Here is a 17,654-nt window from a genome sequence, read left to right on the forward strand (position 1 = left end):
CCTCTCTGTAAAAAATCAATAAAATATATTTAAAAATAAAATAAAATAAAATAAAATAAAGCCATAACAACTGAGAAAGAAGGAACCAACAATTCCACTACTGGGTATTTATCCAAAGAAACCAAAAACACTAAATCAAAAAGACATATACATCAATATGTTCATTGCAGCATTATTTACAATAGCCAAGATATGGAAACACTCCTGCAGAAGTAAAGGTATTTGCCTTGCTTTCTAGCTTCCGAGTATCCTGGTTTTGGGACTTGCCTTATTTCTACCATGTTGTTCAGCCAAGAAATTCTATTTTCTTGTTTAATCAAATTTACTTACTTATGTTCTGTCTCTTACAGAAAAAGAATTTAAAGCTGTTTACCCAAGAGTTGATTATAATTAAGTAGTGGGGAAATGAGAATGACAGAAGTGTAAAGGGAAATATACCAATTATAAGGGTCAATATGGTTGTAATTAGTCATTGAATATCTTTTCATCATTAGGTAAGTAGTCATTGGCTTGAGCATCTACCATAAACCAGGCATTGCTTAAGTGCTAAAATAAGTCTCTATCCCCAAGGAGAACTATATTCAAATAGACAAGAGAGTCAAAAATAGAATAAAGTAGCACAATTTTCGAGAGAAATAGGTGGTATGAAAACCCCTGAAGGGGATCAGAACATAACACCCCCATTTTGCTGCTTTGCCATATTGACTATTTTGAGCAGAAGGCTACTGAGAAACAGCAGATTCAGGAAGAACTCTCTGCCCTCCCACTTTCTACCTAAAAACAAGGTAAAAATTTTTTGTGAGAAAGATGTCATCTCGGTATGAGGAAGAAGAGAACATTCTTATCACTGTCAATGGGGAGTTAACATCAAGATGCATTTATACAAGTAAACCTCACTAAGGCAGCCCTTATCTTCCACAAGTTTCTTACATATTTCCTATTTACCTTCTCACAATTTAACATCCCTAGGCTAGATCTTATCACATCTCCACAATTTATCACTCACTCTGCCCTAAAATGGCATAATAGCCCCTAGGTCTAATTGTTTCTTTAGGATTTTCACTTTTTTCTTACCAAGTTACCAAGTTCTCTGTTGACCCCCAGAGCAAAGACAATGGACCAGGTACAGAAACTCACCAGGGCAGAAAGCTCTGCATGCCTAGCAAGGGGCAGAACTGGAAAACAAGAACTTCACTCCCAGTATATCCTTCCCTAGCATATCACTGGTCCTGCAGCTTAGACCCCCTGACCTTTCCTTCCCTAAAGATAACATCTAGGCCTCAGTTGTATTTCATCTCCAGGCCCAGAAAAGCAGCAAAACCAGACCAGTGACACCATGGCTGCCTCAGGACCAGCTGCAGTGATTAATGACCTCCTGACCTGGCACTGACCAATCAGTGGAGACCAGGACCCTGAAAGAGCACACCTGGAAAGCTGATGAATATTCTATTAAGACACTCCCCTGAGGCCTCCCTTAAGATTTCCAGAACAAAGGACCCAGTGTTCGCTCTCCCTCCAAGGAGCACACCTGTGCCATTCCCCCATGACACTTGCAACCAGGGGAGCAATGGGCAGTGGCAGCTCATCCCAGGATAACTCCCCGAACCTTTCTCTAAGGGCCCCTTTTCTCTGACTTCCCAGTGAGCCAAAGCAGCCCAGCCTAGGCTTTCCTGTTGCTTCTTCTATGCCCTTCCTTGCTTCACTCTCCTAAGTATATTTTTGCTGCCATCACGGACCCAATACCCTTTGGCTCAGTGCTGTGTAGCCCTTCTCTTTGTATATCCTCATTCCCCAACTCTTTTCCTTAAATAAATTAAATTCTTCTTTAATCACTGTCTGAGGTGGCTATTTAGCCTGCCCGCGCACCATGCACCACTTACTTTAACCTTTCATCCTCCATGCCATGTAGAAATAGTAACCTAATAAAATGCATATGCTTTTTTCCTTTTTAATCTTTCTTCTGTCAGTTCAACTCACAGGTCCGAGCCATAGAACCTTAGAGGATAAAGGGGAAGTTTTTTTGTCCCCAATACAACAGTAGGTAGGATAGTCAGTGGAAGACACGCCAATAAGGTGAGTGAGCTGGAATCTCAAAGATGAGAATCCATACTTGCTGAGATTTGGGAGGAAGAAACTTTAAGGCTATGATAAAGGCCGGGCATTAGGTACAAATTTGACTCTAAGCAACAAGCAGCTAAATAGGTAAATTGCTTGTTTTTATCTGGAAGGGGGACATGTTCTAATTCTTAAGGGAAACCAAAGTCTGCTTGAATAAAACTGAATAGCACTGAGAGAGGTAAGCAATGTCTTCAACTATTTCCCAACAAAGACAGAAGCAGAAATCTGTGGCAGCTTTCGGTAGTGGCGCTGGAGACCTAGCATTCAGATGCACTTCGAAAAGACAATTCTGTGAGGGCTGCACTGACTCAGTGTACTTAGAGCAATAGCTGGATGACATGACCTTTAAGTTTTCTTCTTTAAGTAAGCGCTGGATATCAGACAGTCAAGATTACCTTCTCCATCAAGGGCCGCGGTGCAGGCATCTTAGTGAATTCATTTTATTCTGCCATTCATTAATCAAGAAAGAAATTGTTCAAAACAACCTGGGACAAAGGCTTTTAATCATAATACTCTATTTTCCTGCTTCATGTGTGAGACTCACAATTTAGGCTGACTTCATTGAATTCTATTGAAACATTCCTTACCCAGATAAAGAGCTGCTTGTTTCCAGCATATAATTACATTCTTTTCACTTGCAAATGCATACACCACCACCACCACCACCACCACCAGCACTAGCATCATCTCTCCCCTCCACTCTCCCCCTCCACTGCTATAGAATGGGGCTTTCAGGTTTTTGGGTATATATTAAGTTTTGTAGAGATGCAAATAAACATATGACAACAGGCATGAAATTAAAGACATAGTATTAAGATATTCAAACAAGTGGGAATTGGAAATCATGAAACCATTGCTATAGGAGCAGATTTGTTTAACCTAACTTTGTAATTTTGTTTTCTGACAATTAAACATAAAAACAAAACATCCTATCTAATAAAGAGGGAATATGCTAATTGACTGCCTTGCCTTCAAAGATGGTGGCGCCCACAGCCACAAGATGGCTGGCAGGGGAGGGCGGCAGTTGTGGGCAACCAGGCCAGCAGGGGAGGGAAGTTGGGGGAGACCGGGATGGCTGGGGAGGGCAGTTGGGGGCAACCGGGATAGCAGGAGAGCAGTTAGGCATCGATCAGGCTGGCAGGGGAGTGGTTAGGGCAGCGGTTCTCAACTTGTGGGTCGCAACCCCTTTGGCGGTCGAACGACCCTTTCACAGGGGTCGCCTAAAACCATCCTGCATATCAGATATTTACATTATGATTCATAACAGTAGCAACATTACAGTTATGAAGTAGCAATGAAAATAATTTTATGGTTGGGTCACAACATGAGAAACTGTATTTAAAGGGCCAGAAGGTTGAGAACCACTGGGTTAGGGGGTGATCAAGCTGGCAGGCAGAAGTGGTGAGGGGTAATCAGGCAGGCAGGCAGGCAAGCAGTTGGGAGCCAGCATTTCCGGATTGTGAGAAGGATGTCCCAGATTGGAGAGGGTGCAGGCTGGGCTGAGGGACAACAGCCCCCCAGTGCACAAATTTCATGCACCTGGCCTCTAGTTTGTTAAATAACAACACTGTGTCAGGGGAATGTCACAATAATTTGTTTTAAATGTGTAGTCCAAAGTGAAAAATTAGGCAAGTCAAGCTTTATCATAATAGTAAAGGAATGTCATCTACACTAATAAAAGAGAAACATGCAAATAGGTGTCACTCCACTACACCCACCAGCCAATCAGAGTGACTACGCAAATTAACTCAACAAAGATGGTGGTTAATTTGCATACACAGGTGCAGAGCAAAAACTGAAGATGGTGGCAGCCACAGAGCTGGAGCGAGCAGGAGGCTTGGGTTGCTCCCAGCGACAGAGGAAGCCAAGCTTCCTGCCGGCCTTGGACTCCGCTCAAGGAGGAGCTGGAAAAAAAAAAAAAAGGAGGGGCTGGGAGCAGCCAGAGTGGAGAAGCCAAGCCTCACTGCTGTGGCCAGACCAAAGGCCTGGGTCCCGGGTGCCGGAGGAAAACCGGTGCCGGCAGCCAGGGGAGGGAAGGCCTATTGCGCGAATCTTCGTGCAATGGGCCACTAGTCATATTATATAACACTTGCTACAACCATAATATTGCTTTGACTTCTCACTACTTATAAACCATGCAGATAAAACAAACACCTACTAGGTCAATGAATTATATACATTCTATTTTGCAAATGTTTAAAGCACCTGAGTTCAAATCCAAATTCTACCACCTGAGGCATCAGAATATGCCATGCCAAAATATGCCATGGTCCCAGATACCCTGAACTTAGTCTAGAAATGATGGTAGGGATCCAAGGTTGTTGGTAACCTTGGCCCAAGGACTCCCCACCTACTTGGTGGAGAGGGGACTATAGAGGGATGCTCTAAAGTATAACCTGAAGCCAAATTTTGCCTGGTTCTAATGGTGATATTGCTAACAAGTTTAGCAATTCTTACAATAATTTCACCTTCACCAGGAAATCAATACCCAAAAAATATTGAAGTAAATATGATTATGGCAGCAAAAAAAAAATAATTCTGTAAAAAGAGGTGTTTTTTTCCTTTCCTGTCTCAACAGAAACAAAGATGAATGTCTCCTGAGTGCTTTTCTCTCACCAATCTTTCCCCAACTATGTCACTATTTTAAGGTGCATTTCATATATTTATGAGGAAGGGAGAGGGAGAGAGAAAGAAACATCTAATCTAATAAAAGAGAACCAAGCAAATTAACCATACCTCCACTACACTGACAAGCCATGCCCACAAGCCACACCCACCAGTCAATCAGGAGCAAATATGCAAATTAACCCAACTAAGATGGTAGTGGCCACGGAGCTGGAGCGAGCAGGAGGCTTGGTTGCCCCGGCGATGGAGGAAGCCAAGCTTCCTGCCTGCCCTGCCAGCCCTGAGCTCTGCTCAAGGCTACAAAGTTTCAATTATAGAAGATAAATAAATCCCAGATACCTGCTTCCAGCCCAAGGCTGTGGCCAGCCTGAAAACGGCCATCAGCCCTTCCCCCAGGCTGACCAAACCCATGGGGTGAGGGTCCCCACTGGGGGGTTTGACCAGCCTGCAAACAGCCATCAGCCTCTCACCCTGACTGTCCAGGCACCCCAATGGGGACTCCCACCCTGAAGGGGGTGTGGCCAGCCTTCAAACGACCCTCAGTCCCTCACCCAGGCTGGCCAGGCACTCCGGCGGGACCCCCACCCTCATCCGGGACACTCTTCAGGGCAAACCAGCTAGCCCCCACCTGTGCACCAGGCCTCTATCCTATATAATAAAAGGGTAATATGCAAATTGACCCTAACAGCAGAACGACTGGGAATGACTGGTCACTATGACACACACTGACCACCAGGGGGCAGATGCTCAATGCAGGAACTGCCCCCTGGTGGTCAGTGCACTCCCATAGGGGGAGCTCTGCTCAGCCACAAGCCATGCTGACAGCTGCCAGCACAGCGGTGGTGGCGGGAGCCTCTCCCACCTCCTCAGCAGGGCTAAGGATGTCCAACTGCAGCTAAAGCCTGCTCCCCGCTGGCAAGTGGACATCCCCCGAGGGCTCCTGGGCTGCCAGAGGGATGTCTGACTGCCAGCTTGGGCCCAATCCCCCAGGGAGCGGGCCTAAGCCAGAAGGTGGACATCCCCCAAGGGGTCCCAGACTGTGAGAGGGCACAGGCTGGGCTGAGGGACCCCCCCCCCCCGAGTGCACAAATTTTTGTGCACCGGGCCTCTAGTCAATGATAAGAGAGAATCATTGATCGGCTTCCTCCTGCACGCCCCACACTGGGGATCGAGCCACAACTCGGGCATGTGCCCTGACCCAGAATTGAACCGTGACCTCCTGGGTTCATAGGTTGACGCTCAACCACTGAGCCATGCTGACCAGGCAGGTACATTTCCCATTATGCTTATAGAAGGGAAAAATTTCCTGTCACAATGTGATCAATGTAATTTCTGGGAGTCACACTTTATTTGATTCATGTGGCTCTTTTAAAAACTTCAAAACAATTTTACAGAAAAAAAGGAAAGTAAAATATCATGCTTCTTGTTAGTCTCTATGCATGTGACAAGACAGAAATAATTAGTTTTAAAATTGTCTTGCTGTTTATAAATACAATTGCCCTTCAAACCATGAAGCACATCTTGTTTGTATTGGTGTCACATTACTGACCCAAGTCCTTCCCATTTCACTAAAGGGAGCGTGGAGGCACAGAAAGGGGAAGGAGTGCCTTAATGCTGAAAGAGCAGACAGGAACAAAGAGGGCTTGGAGCGCTGGGACAGAAACATGCACAGACAGCTGGACAACTCATTTTATTCCACCCTTCACTGGCCTTGAACAAATTCACCAAATCATCCAGTGTTAAAAACTCCTCCTGCTCATGTACTGATTGGTATGTTTTCTTAAAAGTCATTACAAGTTAAGTGGCCCCATAATCTTATAAGTCTAACTTTTTATTTGAGCCATTTAATCTCATATTGCAAAATATGTTATTCTGTATAATGTTCATGTGGTCAAGTGGTTCCTTATGATCATCATAGTGAGAAAACTTCAGGTTTTCATAAAACAACCAAGCAATCATTTCTTATTGAGAATGACACGATAGCCTTTGAAAAAATAAATAATAATAATACATAAAGCACCATGGACCTCACACTAGGTGATTTTTGACTTGTCTTACCAGCAGCAGTAATGGCATTTTACTATTCACTCTTACTTTTTCACCTGATACTTCATAAGCAAAAATATGCATTGGCCAAAAAATTAACCAGAAGCTTAGTGTGGCCACTGTTTCAGTTTGGGTTGCTATAATAAATATACCATAGATTGGGTAGCTTGAATAACAAACATTTATTTCTCACAATTCTGGAGGTTGAGAAGTCCAAGATCAAGGTGCCAGCAGATCTGGTGGCTGGTAGGGGCAGAGGGAGAGGAAGCAAGCTCTTTCAGGTCTCTTCCTATAAGGGCACTAGTGCCATTCATGAGGGCTCTACCCTAATGATGTAATTATTTTGCAAAGGCCCCACCTCCTAATACCATTGCACTCAGGATTAGGCATCAGTATATGAGTTGGGGGATGGGGGGCATAAAATTCATTCCATAGCATTTATAATGTCACTAATATCAATTATATAGGGTTTTCAGAAAAGGCTGCTGAATGTTAATCAATACACTTTCTATAGCAAGTTTTAATTATTACAGAAATACATCTGAAGTACACACACAACTATATATCTATATATAATAGATTAGATTGGATAATCTGTATAAACAGACACATTTGTGTGTTACAATTTAAATCAAGCAAATGTCAAATGTAGAACTCACACATATAATCATATACAAATCATTCCCCACCCCCCATTCCCCCCCCAAAAAAAAGTAGTTTACCAACTCAGTCATTAAATTTTCCCTGCTTGGACCACTTTATCTGGCTCCCATTCAAATGCAGCTGAGCTAGCTAGGCAGCTGAGATGATGCCCTCACATTCTGTATGGAAGAAGAAGAATGAACTGAGGTGTGGTCTGGTGTGCTCTAAAAGGTAGACTCGGGAATGAGATAGGCTTCCACTAAGAATTATTTGTTATAGAGTTAATTCTGTACATTTTAAGCTCTGCTATGTTTATTTTTTTTTTACTGAAGAATCATCTTTATTCATGGAGACCTCTATCCTCACATATGAAGACACAAGTGTTCATAATTCAGGGCTTGATGTCTTCCTATAAGGGCACTAGAGCCATTCATGAGAATGACATGATAGCCTGTCATTCTCATTAATTCACATTCATTTCCATCCTGAACCAGATCATTCCAATCATTCATTCTACTTGAAAGTTACTGAGTGCTCACATGTGCTGGGAGTGATTCTAAGTTCAGAGATGGAACAGTTACGTAGAGTGTTTTGGGGGTGAGAGATGGGAGAAGAAATGAAAGTCAGTAATAGGCAATAAACAAGTGGAAGAAATTTTAGAGACAGAACAGGGAGTCTTAGGAAATAAGGGGAGTTCATGGGAGAGGAATGCATAAGTTGGGGCTTGGAGACACCAAAATGCTTACCTTACTTTTACAGAGATAGAGAAATGTTACAGGAGGCAGGCATATTTTCACAGAGCATAAAGAAAAGTCATAAGATACCAGGAAGAGGGGAACATTTTCATAAAGGATAGAAGAATGTTGCAAGTAAGGGGGAGAAAAGAAGGGGCACCACATGGGCTTTGACCTTTGAAACTGATACTATGTAGCAGAGTGACCAATGAGGAAAGCATGGGGGTCCTAAATTAAGGAAGGGTCCAATTAGAAAAGGTCATGTTCAGACAAAGAGCTACAGCCTTTACAAAGAGACTCAGCAGATTTTAGATTTTTTTATTTTTCCCATTAGAGAGAGTGAGTGAGCAGGTTTTTTTCTATTTAGGGATCCCTCCCCAGGGGGAGTTGTATACACTTACAATAAACTTCCACATTTTTATTAAAGAAATCTTTTAGTTCATGAATTTATTCTTCAACTTCGTAGGACAAAGACTCACAGAAGAAGAATCTGAACCCCGAACTCCACATTTCACAAAGAAACAAGCAACATATTTTTAATTTCAGACAAAGGTAAGTACAATGAAGAGGTTAAAACACGCTTCTCCCCCCATTCTGCCCCTTCTTCCTCATCCCCACCTTATCATCTGTTAATGTTTTCTAACAACTTCTTCCACTCAATCCTGAATAAATCATTTCCTCCTTTTGTGGACCCACTGATCTCACCCCCACGTCTATCCTGTCACTTTACCATATTTGTTTACCTGTCTTATCTTTCCCAAAGAGACTGTTAAGCTCCTGTAGAGTAAAGGTCAGAATTTTTTTTCATAATGATTTTTCAGTTGGAATTCCTGGCATATGTATTGGTTTTGCTTTACCATATAACATTTTCAATAAATTAACTGAAATAAAAAAGCCACTAACGGTAGGCTCACATTGTACAACTTGAGGCTTAGTAGGAGTGACTATGCTGATGTGATCACAATATCATAAAGATTTTATGATATTCTCATCAAAACCATGTTCTATTGTTTAATCTAGTAGCTTTTACCCAGTGTACATTTTTTTAAAGTTACAATTTAGAATTCACACTACTAAAGTGATGTCTGTCAGAAATTGAACTGAACAAGTATATAGTAAGAGTTAAGAGCCCAGGGGCACCAGAGAAAAGATATTATATTTCCCAGAACACACAGAACTCCCTTCCAGAGAGAGAGTTAGAGCAGCGAATTGTAATACTCAGATAGCAACATAGCACTGGCAAGTGACTAAACAATTTGAGGCAGCCTTCCAGTATATGAAAGTACACTGTGACCCCACATGGCTGCAGGCCATCTCTCTGAGGGCTCTAATCAGCTCAGTTCTTCATTCAGTGCCTCCTAGGGAACTACCTGCTCTAAGGTAGGCAGAGGAAAAACTCTCCATTGCAGTAATGAAGAGCTTCTAAGTGGTTAGGACTCATCTTCATGATAATAGATATAGTAGGACCAGAGCGCAAACCCACAGAAATGATTGCTTTGAACATTAATGAGAAATGCATTATATTGTTGCCAAACTAGTTAGAGAAGAATCATGCCAAAAGCTGTATTACCCATTAGATATCACACTTGGGTTTTATTAAGAGTTACAGTCAAATCTCGATTCTCAAACGTCTCCCATCTCAAGCAATCTGACAACCCTTTCAGGCTGATACCTGTATGATCAGTCACATGTTCTCAGGCAACAAAGGAGAGAATGTGTGTATATGAGTCAGTTTACCACTGTTAAAATCTCAGAATACTGTGATATGAATATTTTTGTGTTTATTTGTTGTTATTGCTGCTTTATTATTAAATTTTCATTTTTTACTGTACATTTCCTTTCCTTTCTGTTAAATTTTCATTTACATTTTATATACTTTTTATGTGTTTATTTATAGATTAAACAGTGCATTAGGCATGTACTGTGTATAAGAAAGCTTAAAACGGAATTATTTGGAAGTCTGGAACGGACTAATTCAATTTACATTATTTCTAATGGGAAAAAAATTATGGTTTTTTGAACAGCCTTCCAGAATGAATTAAGTTTGAGAAACGAGGTTCTACTGTACTTCTAAAAAAATTACTTATTAGGAGGCCAGTCTATCCCTAGAGGTCTGATGTGCTCCTGCAAACTCCCTGATGATTTTCCTCCAGCACAGGCAGTTCTAGGAACACAGCTTCACTCTTGAGTCTTTTCTTTCACCTTCAAAGACAGGATCCAACAGAGCACAGGACAGTAACAAATCCAGTGGAGTGTACAAGAAGCATGAAATCTCTGCTTGCAGAGTAACTAACAAACATCGGCTATATTTTGTGGTCATAGACTTATTTTTTCAGTTAAGTTTAGGAAGTGAATAGTGAAAAGTATTTTCCATTTTTATTTTGCTAATGGAAAATCTGAACCAAAAAAGATGCGGAATCAGTGAATTTCAGAAGAAGAAATATGTTATTAGGAATACAGCTGTGGGCTTTGCCAGAATCGCTCTATGTGGTCTCTTCATAAGGATAGAAAATAGTTGACATAGATTAGTTGAAGAGGAAATTTGCATTAATAGAAGGTAAGTCCTGTTCTATCATTATGGTACCCATTGCTCCTAAAATTAGAAATAACTACTGCTTATTGAGCACATACCATGTGTCAGCCAATATACTAGGTGTTTCATGTAATTATCTAATTTCATTTTCCTAATAATAGTACATAGTATCAATATCCCATTTTCACAGGGAAACTGAAGCTCAGAAATCTTGAGTAATTAGCTCAAAGTCTTACAGGTGGTAAATTAAAGAGACAGGATTAGAAACCAATGTGTCTGACTTTTTACATTTGCATTCTTCCCAATGTATCAATTGCCTTGAGGATAATTAATTTCAAAGATCAAATGTCATCCCTCCACCATTTAAAAAAATATTTAAATTATTGTTTAAGAATAAGACTTGACTCTACATTTTACTTCTGAGCTTTCAGTGTTTTTAAAACCCAAGTGTGATATCTCATGGGTAATACAGCTTTTAGTATGATTCTTCTCTAACTAGTTTGGCAACAATATAAGGGATTTTCTCATTAATGTTCAAAGCAATCATTTCTGTGGGTTTGCGCTCTGGTCCTTATATAGCCATTATCACGAAGATGAGTCCTAACCACCTAAGAATTCTTTTCAGTCAGAATTTCAAAGATTTAACTCTTTTAACTTAATCCAAATAACTAAATGCAAGCACATTTTTGATGAAAGAGACCAGCTAAGTACAAGCTTATCCCATTGGTCGTTCTGGCCCCATTACAGTGTTTCAATCCAGAATGACGCTTCTGGTGGGATTATGAGAGCTCACACACAATGTGGTCAAAGAGGAAGAGACGGGTTCTGAGGATCACATAACAGGTATGGCAGTGGATACTTAAAACATTGCACAATACAAACATTCAAATTAAGTTTCCTGGAATAAGTGACCTTCAAGAGAAAAGGGGGGTGGGGAGAGGGGGTAGATAGGAAGGGATAGAGAAATTCAAGGCCTGAAACAGAGGGCATGTTATAATAACTGTGTCAAATTATCTCACGACCATCACAAACTAAACTGAAGTTATTTCCTCAAAAGTCATTCAACCCAAGCATGCTAAACATCTCTTACCATACTTGGATGTTGTCTGATTCACTCTAAAGGAATGAACACTTAAGTGATTTTCAACGAATCCTGTTACACCATCCTGCTGACAAGTCTTTATTTTTCACAGACGTGATTGTAGTTTCATGCCCCTATTTAATCACAGTTCAGTGCAATTACCTAGATAGGTCTCATGTTGTGACACCTCACACCTATCTATTGAGATAAACTCTCCTTTGTAGCTTTCTAAATTATTTCCTTTCTAGTGCTTTCCACTCCTTGAGTCAGATGGACAAGGGGGAAAAGGAAGGAGAGCAGGAAGCAGAAAAAATATTACTCTTATCATGAGAAAAAAAATAGGAAGAATAATTCAGAATTGGCTTTTGAACTATTGAAGCACGTAATCACTTGTTCCAATAATTTATGAATTACATTTACTTTCATTTTATTTTTTCTTATTTTCCTCTTAGAGAGGAGGTAATATTTGATTTCCTCCTCTGCCTTAAGTGTTTCCTTTGCAAATGGAAGAGTAGGAGAAAAAAAGCTGGGAGGGCAATAACCTGGGACAATTGATTGCTCTTGGTTACCTTGCAGTTTCTGGTTGTATTCGGTCCTGTCAGACTGGCTCCTCCTCAGGGTACCAGCGTGGTCCCCAGAAACACTGCTCTCAACCACAGTGTCAGTCTTCCTTCTCTCCAGCATGTAGAGCCGGGACCTCAAGAAGTTCAGGTTCTTTTTCTTGGTGCCCATGTTTCCTTTCCCATTAGCTTCTTCTGGCTCCATCTGAGGCAAAGACATGCTTCAGAGGCTTGCAGGCAAAGGCTGCTTGCTAAAGTGCCTCAGGGCGAGGGTTAAAGCCACCAGAGTGACAAGTTTAGCTGCCTCCTTCTAACTAACCGGCTTCACTCCAGGGTTACCTGGTTGTAACTGCCACCTGTGCAGGAGTCCCAGAGCCCCGCCCCTATGAGGTCATTCTTTATACCTAGAATCCAACAGGGGAAGTTGCCACCTGTTACCTGAGAGACCTGCAGCACAGAGCTAGGCAAAGCAGGGACTACTCTGTCACATGCTCCTGGGGCAAACAAAAATCCCATTGTGTGGGGCGAGGGCTGGGGTGGAGGGAAGGAGAGTTGGGGGAAGGAACGAGAACAAGGTGAGGCAGGGAGCAAGGGAAGTACAGAGTGTAACCTGTAGCTGATGGGTTTCCTGTGTACCGAGGGGTGTGTACAGGTGCCCTCAGGGCACTGTGGTGCTCTGCTGCCTGGAGGCACATGTGGGCTTGTACATGACCTTTAGCTAGAGTGACCACGGAGTTAGTGAGAGTTTGCATTTTCATCACAACAGTATCATTTTTCAGGATCACTGTGCGCAGTCAGTCATGAACATCCATCCGGAGATTATGTACTAAAAAATATACTTGCCAAACCCCCTGATCCGCATTCCTGAGGAAACAAGGATTTGAACTTGAGAGAGGTCTGTCGCAGGCACAGGAAGAAAAGAGAATGTTCAAAGAGGCTGCCAGAGCCTTTGGGATTTCTCATCTCCCCGTGCTGCCCCTGCCTGAAATTAGTCGATTCCTGGTCCCAGCCCTGTCCCTCTGGAGCCTGGTCCTTAGGAACACAAGCACTGCGTCAGGGTGTGATTTCAGTATAATCTTCTCCCCATCCCTTTTGCAGATGGAGTGACAAAAAAGGCAGCTCACCTTGGGAAAAGAAGAGGAAAAATGTTTGAAACTGAGAAGAGACATGTAGAATGTAGAAAGTGTGGAGGGCAAAGACTGGGAGAGAGAAAGGCAAATAGTGACGGGCCTTTCATTAATTTTTTAGAGTTGTTTTTCCTTGTACTCACTGAGATTTCTCAAGGGAAAGGTTCTAAGAAGCTCTGGGGATGTGCTGAGTGGCTTGTATGCCCTCATTAAAGAAAAGAAAGACCCTAAGGAAGAAAGCAGGTTCGTTTTTTGTGGAAAGGGATGGCCAAAATTCAGCTTTGTGCTGCCCATTCTGAATCATGGTTAACTCTTGTTAGATGAGGTTTATAAATGAGGAAAAAGAGATAAAAACCACATGCCAACTGTGGGCTGAATACAATTCACATAATTTCCTTTAAAGATAAATGAGAAATCTTCACCTAATTTAGAAACACCTAGATATAGCCTGGCATATTGAATGGCTTTTATTTAATACAATTGATCATCTTTCTAAAGCAAGCCCTTCCAAGTACATTTAATAAATACTTATAATGATGCACTCACCACTAATATATAAAATGAGCTTTCTAGATTCATATTTAAAATGTCTAAATTGTATTCTAATATTGTATCTACATATATGTATACTAGAGGCCCAATGCACAAAATTCATGCAAGAGTAGGCCTTCCTTTCCTCAGTTGCCAGCACCAGCTTCCCTCTGGCACCCAGGACCCGGGCTTCCCTTGCAGCCCCAGCTTCCTCCAGAAGGTTGTCCAGAGGGACGTCTGGTCTAATTAGCATATTACACTTTTATTATCTCTATATATAAAACCCTAATATGCAAATAGACCAAACAGCAGAACAACTGAACAACCAGTCATTATGACATGTGCTGACCACCAGGGGGTGCGCGTGGAACATGGCAGGCATTGGCAGCAGGCAGCAGAGCACGCGGAACATAGTGGGTGCTGGCCATGGTGGGATGGTGAAGGAGGTGAGTGGGGGCACCAGATCAAGGTGGGGTTCTGGTCACTGTCATCGGGGTGAGCCTCTGGTGGTTACTGAAAATTCTTTGCTCCCACATGCACAGTCCCGCCCAGTGCTCGCACCTGCTACTGGCACTGGCCCCCCTTGCACCCGCTGCCGGGCCTAGTGCTGGCCCCAATTGCTTGGCGCCATTAGCAAGTGTGAGTGGCTGCTGCTGGCCCCGATCACCCCTGAGGGCTTCTCCACCTCCCCCTGCTCCTGAGGGGCAATTGAGGCAGCAGCCACCACTTGCTGTCAGCACGGATGCAAGTGGGGCCAGCGCTGTCAGTGCATGAGAGTGGCGATGGCGGGAGTGGGGCTGCAGGCAGACAGAGGCAGCAGCCACCACTTGCTGTCAGCACGGGTGCAAGTGGGGCCAGCGCTGTCAGTGCATGGGAGTGGCGATGGCGGGAGTGGGGCTGCAGGCAGACAGGGGACCAGGAGCCACTGTGGGAGGGGCCAGGCGGGGGCATGGAGGATGGGCCAAGACCCGCCCCTGTGCTCACTGCAGCCTCATGGCCCACAGTTACTTTCAGGATGCACAAATTCATGCACTGGGCCCCTAATTATAGATAATATGCTTGTGTGCATTCTCCTAGTTTTAACAGACATACTCTTAGACATAGCACTACTACAAATTGTAGAATTAAAACTACAGGACTGTCCTGACCCAGTGGCTCAGTTGGTTGGAGTATCATTTGGTACATCAAAATGTTGCAGCTTTGATTCCCAGTCAGGGCACATACCTGAGTCGCAGATCAATCCCTGGTCGGGGGCACATACAGGAGGCAATTGATAGATGTTTCTGTCTCACATCAGTCTTTCTCTCTCTTTCTCTCTCTCTCTCTCTCTCTCTCTCTCTCTCTCTCCCTTCCTTTCACTCTCTAAAATTAATAAACATATCCTAAGGTGAGCATACAAAAAAAGCAACAAAAACTACAGGATTTATAGGAAATATGTGGCTAGACACACACAGCACTCAAAAATTTTGTCAGTGACTCATACAAAGCAGATAGAAAATGAACAAAAAATTATAGCATAGCTTTACATGTGATAGATGGTTAAGAAATACATAAATATTATAATAAATGTAAAACTTTAACTTGAAAAAGAACTGAAGGTTCAAAAAATAAAATTAAAACGTTAAAATTTAAAAAAAGAAGTCATAGGATCATAGCCTATGAGTGAAGCGATAGCAGAAGAGAGATTTAAAATCAGATGGAAAGGTACACTGCCAGCAGTGAGCAGGTGTGGCTGGGGCCACAGGCATTAAACTGAAGTCACTGATCACTTTAAGGGACATACACGTGTGAGTTTTGTGTACTTCTTTGTGGCTCAGGGCATCTGGATAGTTTTCTGCATTCACCTAGTGTTTCAAGTACATGAAATCACACATAAGCAAATATGAAACTGTATTATGCTCAAACAGTTCCTCTTTATTGGTACAACTTTGTGTTTTCAAAATAAGCATTATAGAAGACCTAACTGTAGTAGCTTTATTATGTTTTTAAATTTCATTATTTAAGAAGATGCATAGAATAGTTATTATGAATTCAGTAGTAAATTTATATTATATTTATTCACAATAATTTCTATATCAACTTTAAAAATATAGAAAATTCTTTTCAAGCTATCTTGAATCAATCAGTAAATGGTCATTGTTAGTTGCTTCCTCAATATTCATTCCTACCACCTCCTACCCCCATGCCATTCCTTGCCAACAGAACCTTTATTTTGTCCAAGGCAGCATTAAGCTTGGGCAATCATAGTGATGACTTTGTTCTTAATTTTTTTAGTCTCTCTTGCCACTCGGGTGTCCCTGTAATCCCAGTCCTGGCAAATAGGACCCTATGGTAGTCTGTTATAATGGGGAATGTGGTACTGATTCTGGGAAAGCTTTTGCTTCTTCAATAAAAGCTGTAGTAACCTTCCCCCTTTTTCTAGACTTGATCACAAGTATAATGCACAGAGCAGTTACAGCCACTGTGGGCCCATAAGAAAAGACAAAGAGAAGCACGGGCTCTGATACAATTGAGCTACTGAACCAATACCAGCAGCGCCCATCTTTAGACTTCTTGATATGAGGGTGAAATAAACTTCTCTTCCAAAAGCCATTTTAGGCAGAGTTCTTGCTGTCAATACACTTCTAAAAGATTCAATAAAGAGTGTCATATATCTATATATATAAAGAGCCAGTGACTGGAATGCCAGAACGACCAGAACGACTGGAACAACCTGTCACTATGATGCCCACTGCAGCCGACCAACCGGGTCAATGGGGGGGTGGGGCCAGCTGACTAACCACCCATGGCCTCTCCCGCTGGCTGGTCCTGCTCCTGATCGGATCTTATCGTGCACCGGGCCTCTAGTATATATCTATATCTATATCTATATCTATATCTATATATCTATATATATATATGTATATATGTATATATGTATATATGTATGTATATATTCATGTATATTCATACATATATATGAATTCACAGTTCTCTTGCTTAACATATATATATATATATGAATTCTTGCTTATTTCTTTGACACTTTAAAATTTTACTTATTTATTTATTTGAGAGAGAGAGAAACATTTATTTGTTGTTCCACTTATTTATGCATTCATTGGTTGATTCTTTTATGTGCCCTGACCTAGGATTCAACCCGTAACTTTGGGTTTTGTGGAAAACACTCTAACCAACTGAGCTACCCCACCAGGGCTTCTCTCTGACACTTTTTTGGCCAATATTTTTAGAATCACCAGCATAAAACAAGAACAGCCAGGTTAGAGAGATTTTGTCACTGAGGCATCTTGCTAGAACATGAGTGAGACTGAAGGAACAAGGCCTCTGATTTGTTTTGTGTGTTTTTTTAAATTCTCAAAGTAAATATTTAATGAGGTCCTATTTTATTTTTATCTTTTTTTAAGATTAACTTTATTTTGCCACTATGTGTGGTAAGTCTTTTTTTTAAATTCTTTATTGTTTAAAGTATTACATATGTCTCCTCTTTCCCCCATTGATCTCTCCCTGGCCAACCCCACCCCCTAGCACATGCTCTCATCCCCCTACTGTCTGCATTCATGGGTTATGCTTAATATGCATGCATACAAGTCCTTTGGTTGATCTTTCCCCCTTACCTCCACCCTCCCCTACCTTCCCTCTGAAGTTTGATGGTCTGAT

The 17,654-nt window shown here is 41.9% G+C and overlaps 1 protein-coding gene across 1 annotated transcript in view; it reads right to left on the minus strand.

The window, feature by feature from the left end:
- Window positions 1-12,690, minus strand: part of ARHGEF38 (Rho guanine nucleotide exchange factor (GEF) 38) — a 154,473-nt gene extending 141,783 nt beyond the window's left edge. Inside the window, exon 1 of the mRNA XM_014544715.1 lies at window positions 12,349-12,690. Coding sequence (XP_014400201.1) covers window positions 12,349-12,559 — 211 coding nt within the window. The 5' untranslated portion in view covers window positions 12,560-12,690. The remainder of the gene's footprint in view (window positions 1-12,348) is intronic.
- Between the last annotated feature and the right edge of the window lie 4,964 nt (window positions 12,691-17,654).

The sequence above is a fragment of the Myotis brandtii genome, unplaced genomic scaffold (genome assembly GCF_000412655.1).
Source record: "Myotis brandtii unplaced genomic scaffold, ASM41265v1 scaffold38, whole genome shotgun sequence".
In the NCBI taxonomy this organism is placed as follows: Eukaryota; Metazoa; Chordata; class Mammalia; order Chiroptera; family Vespertilionidae; genus Myotis; species Myotis brandtii.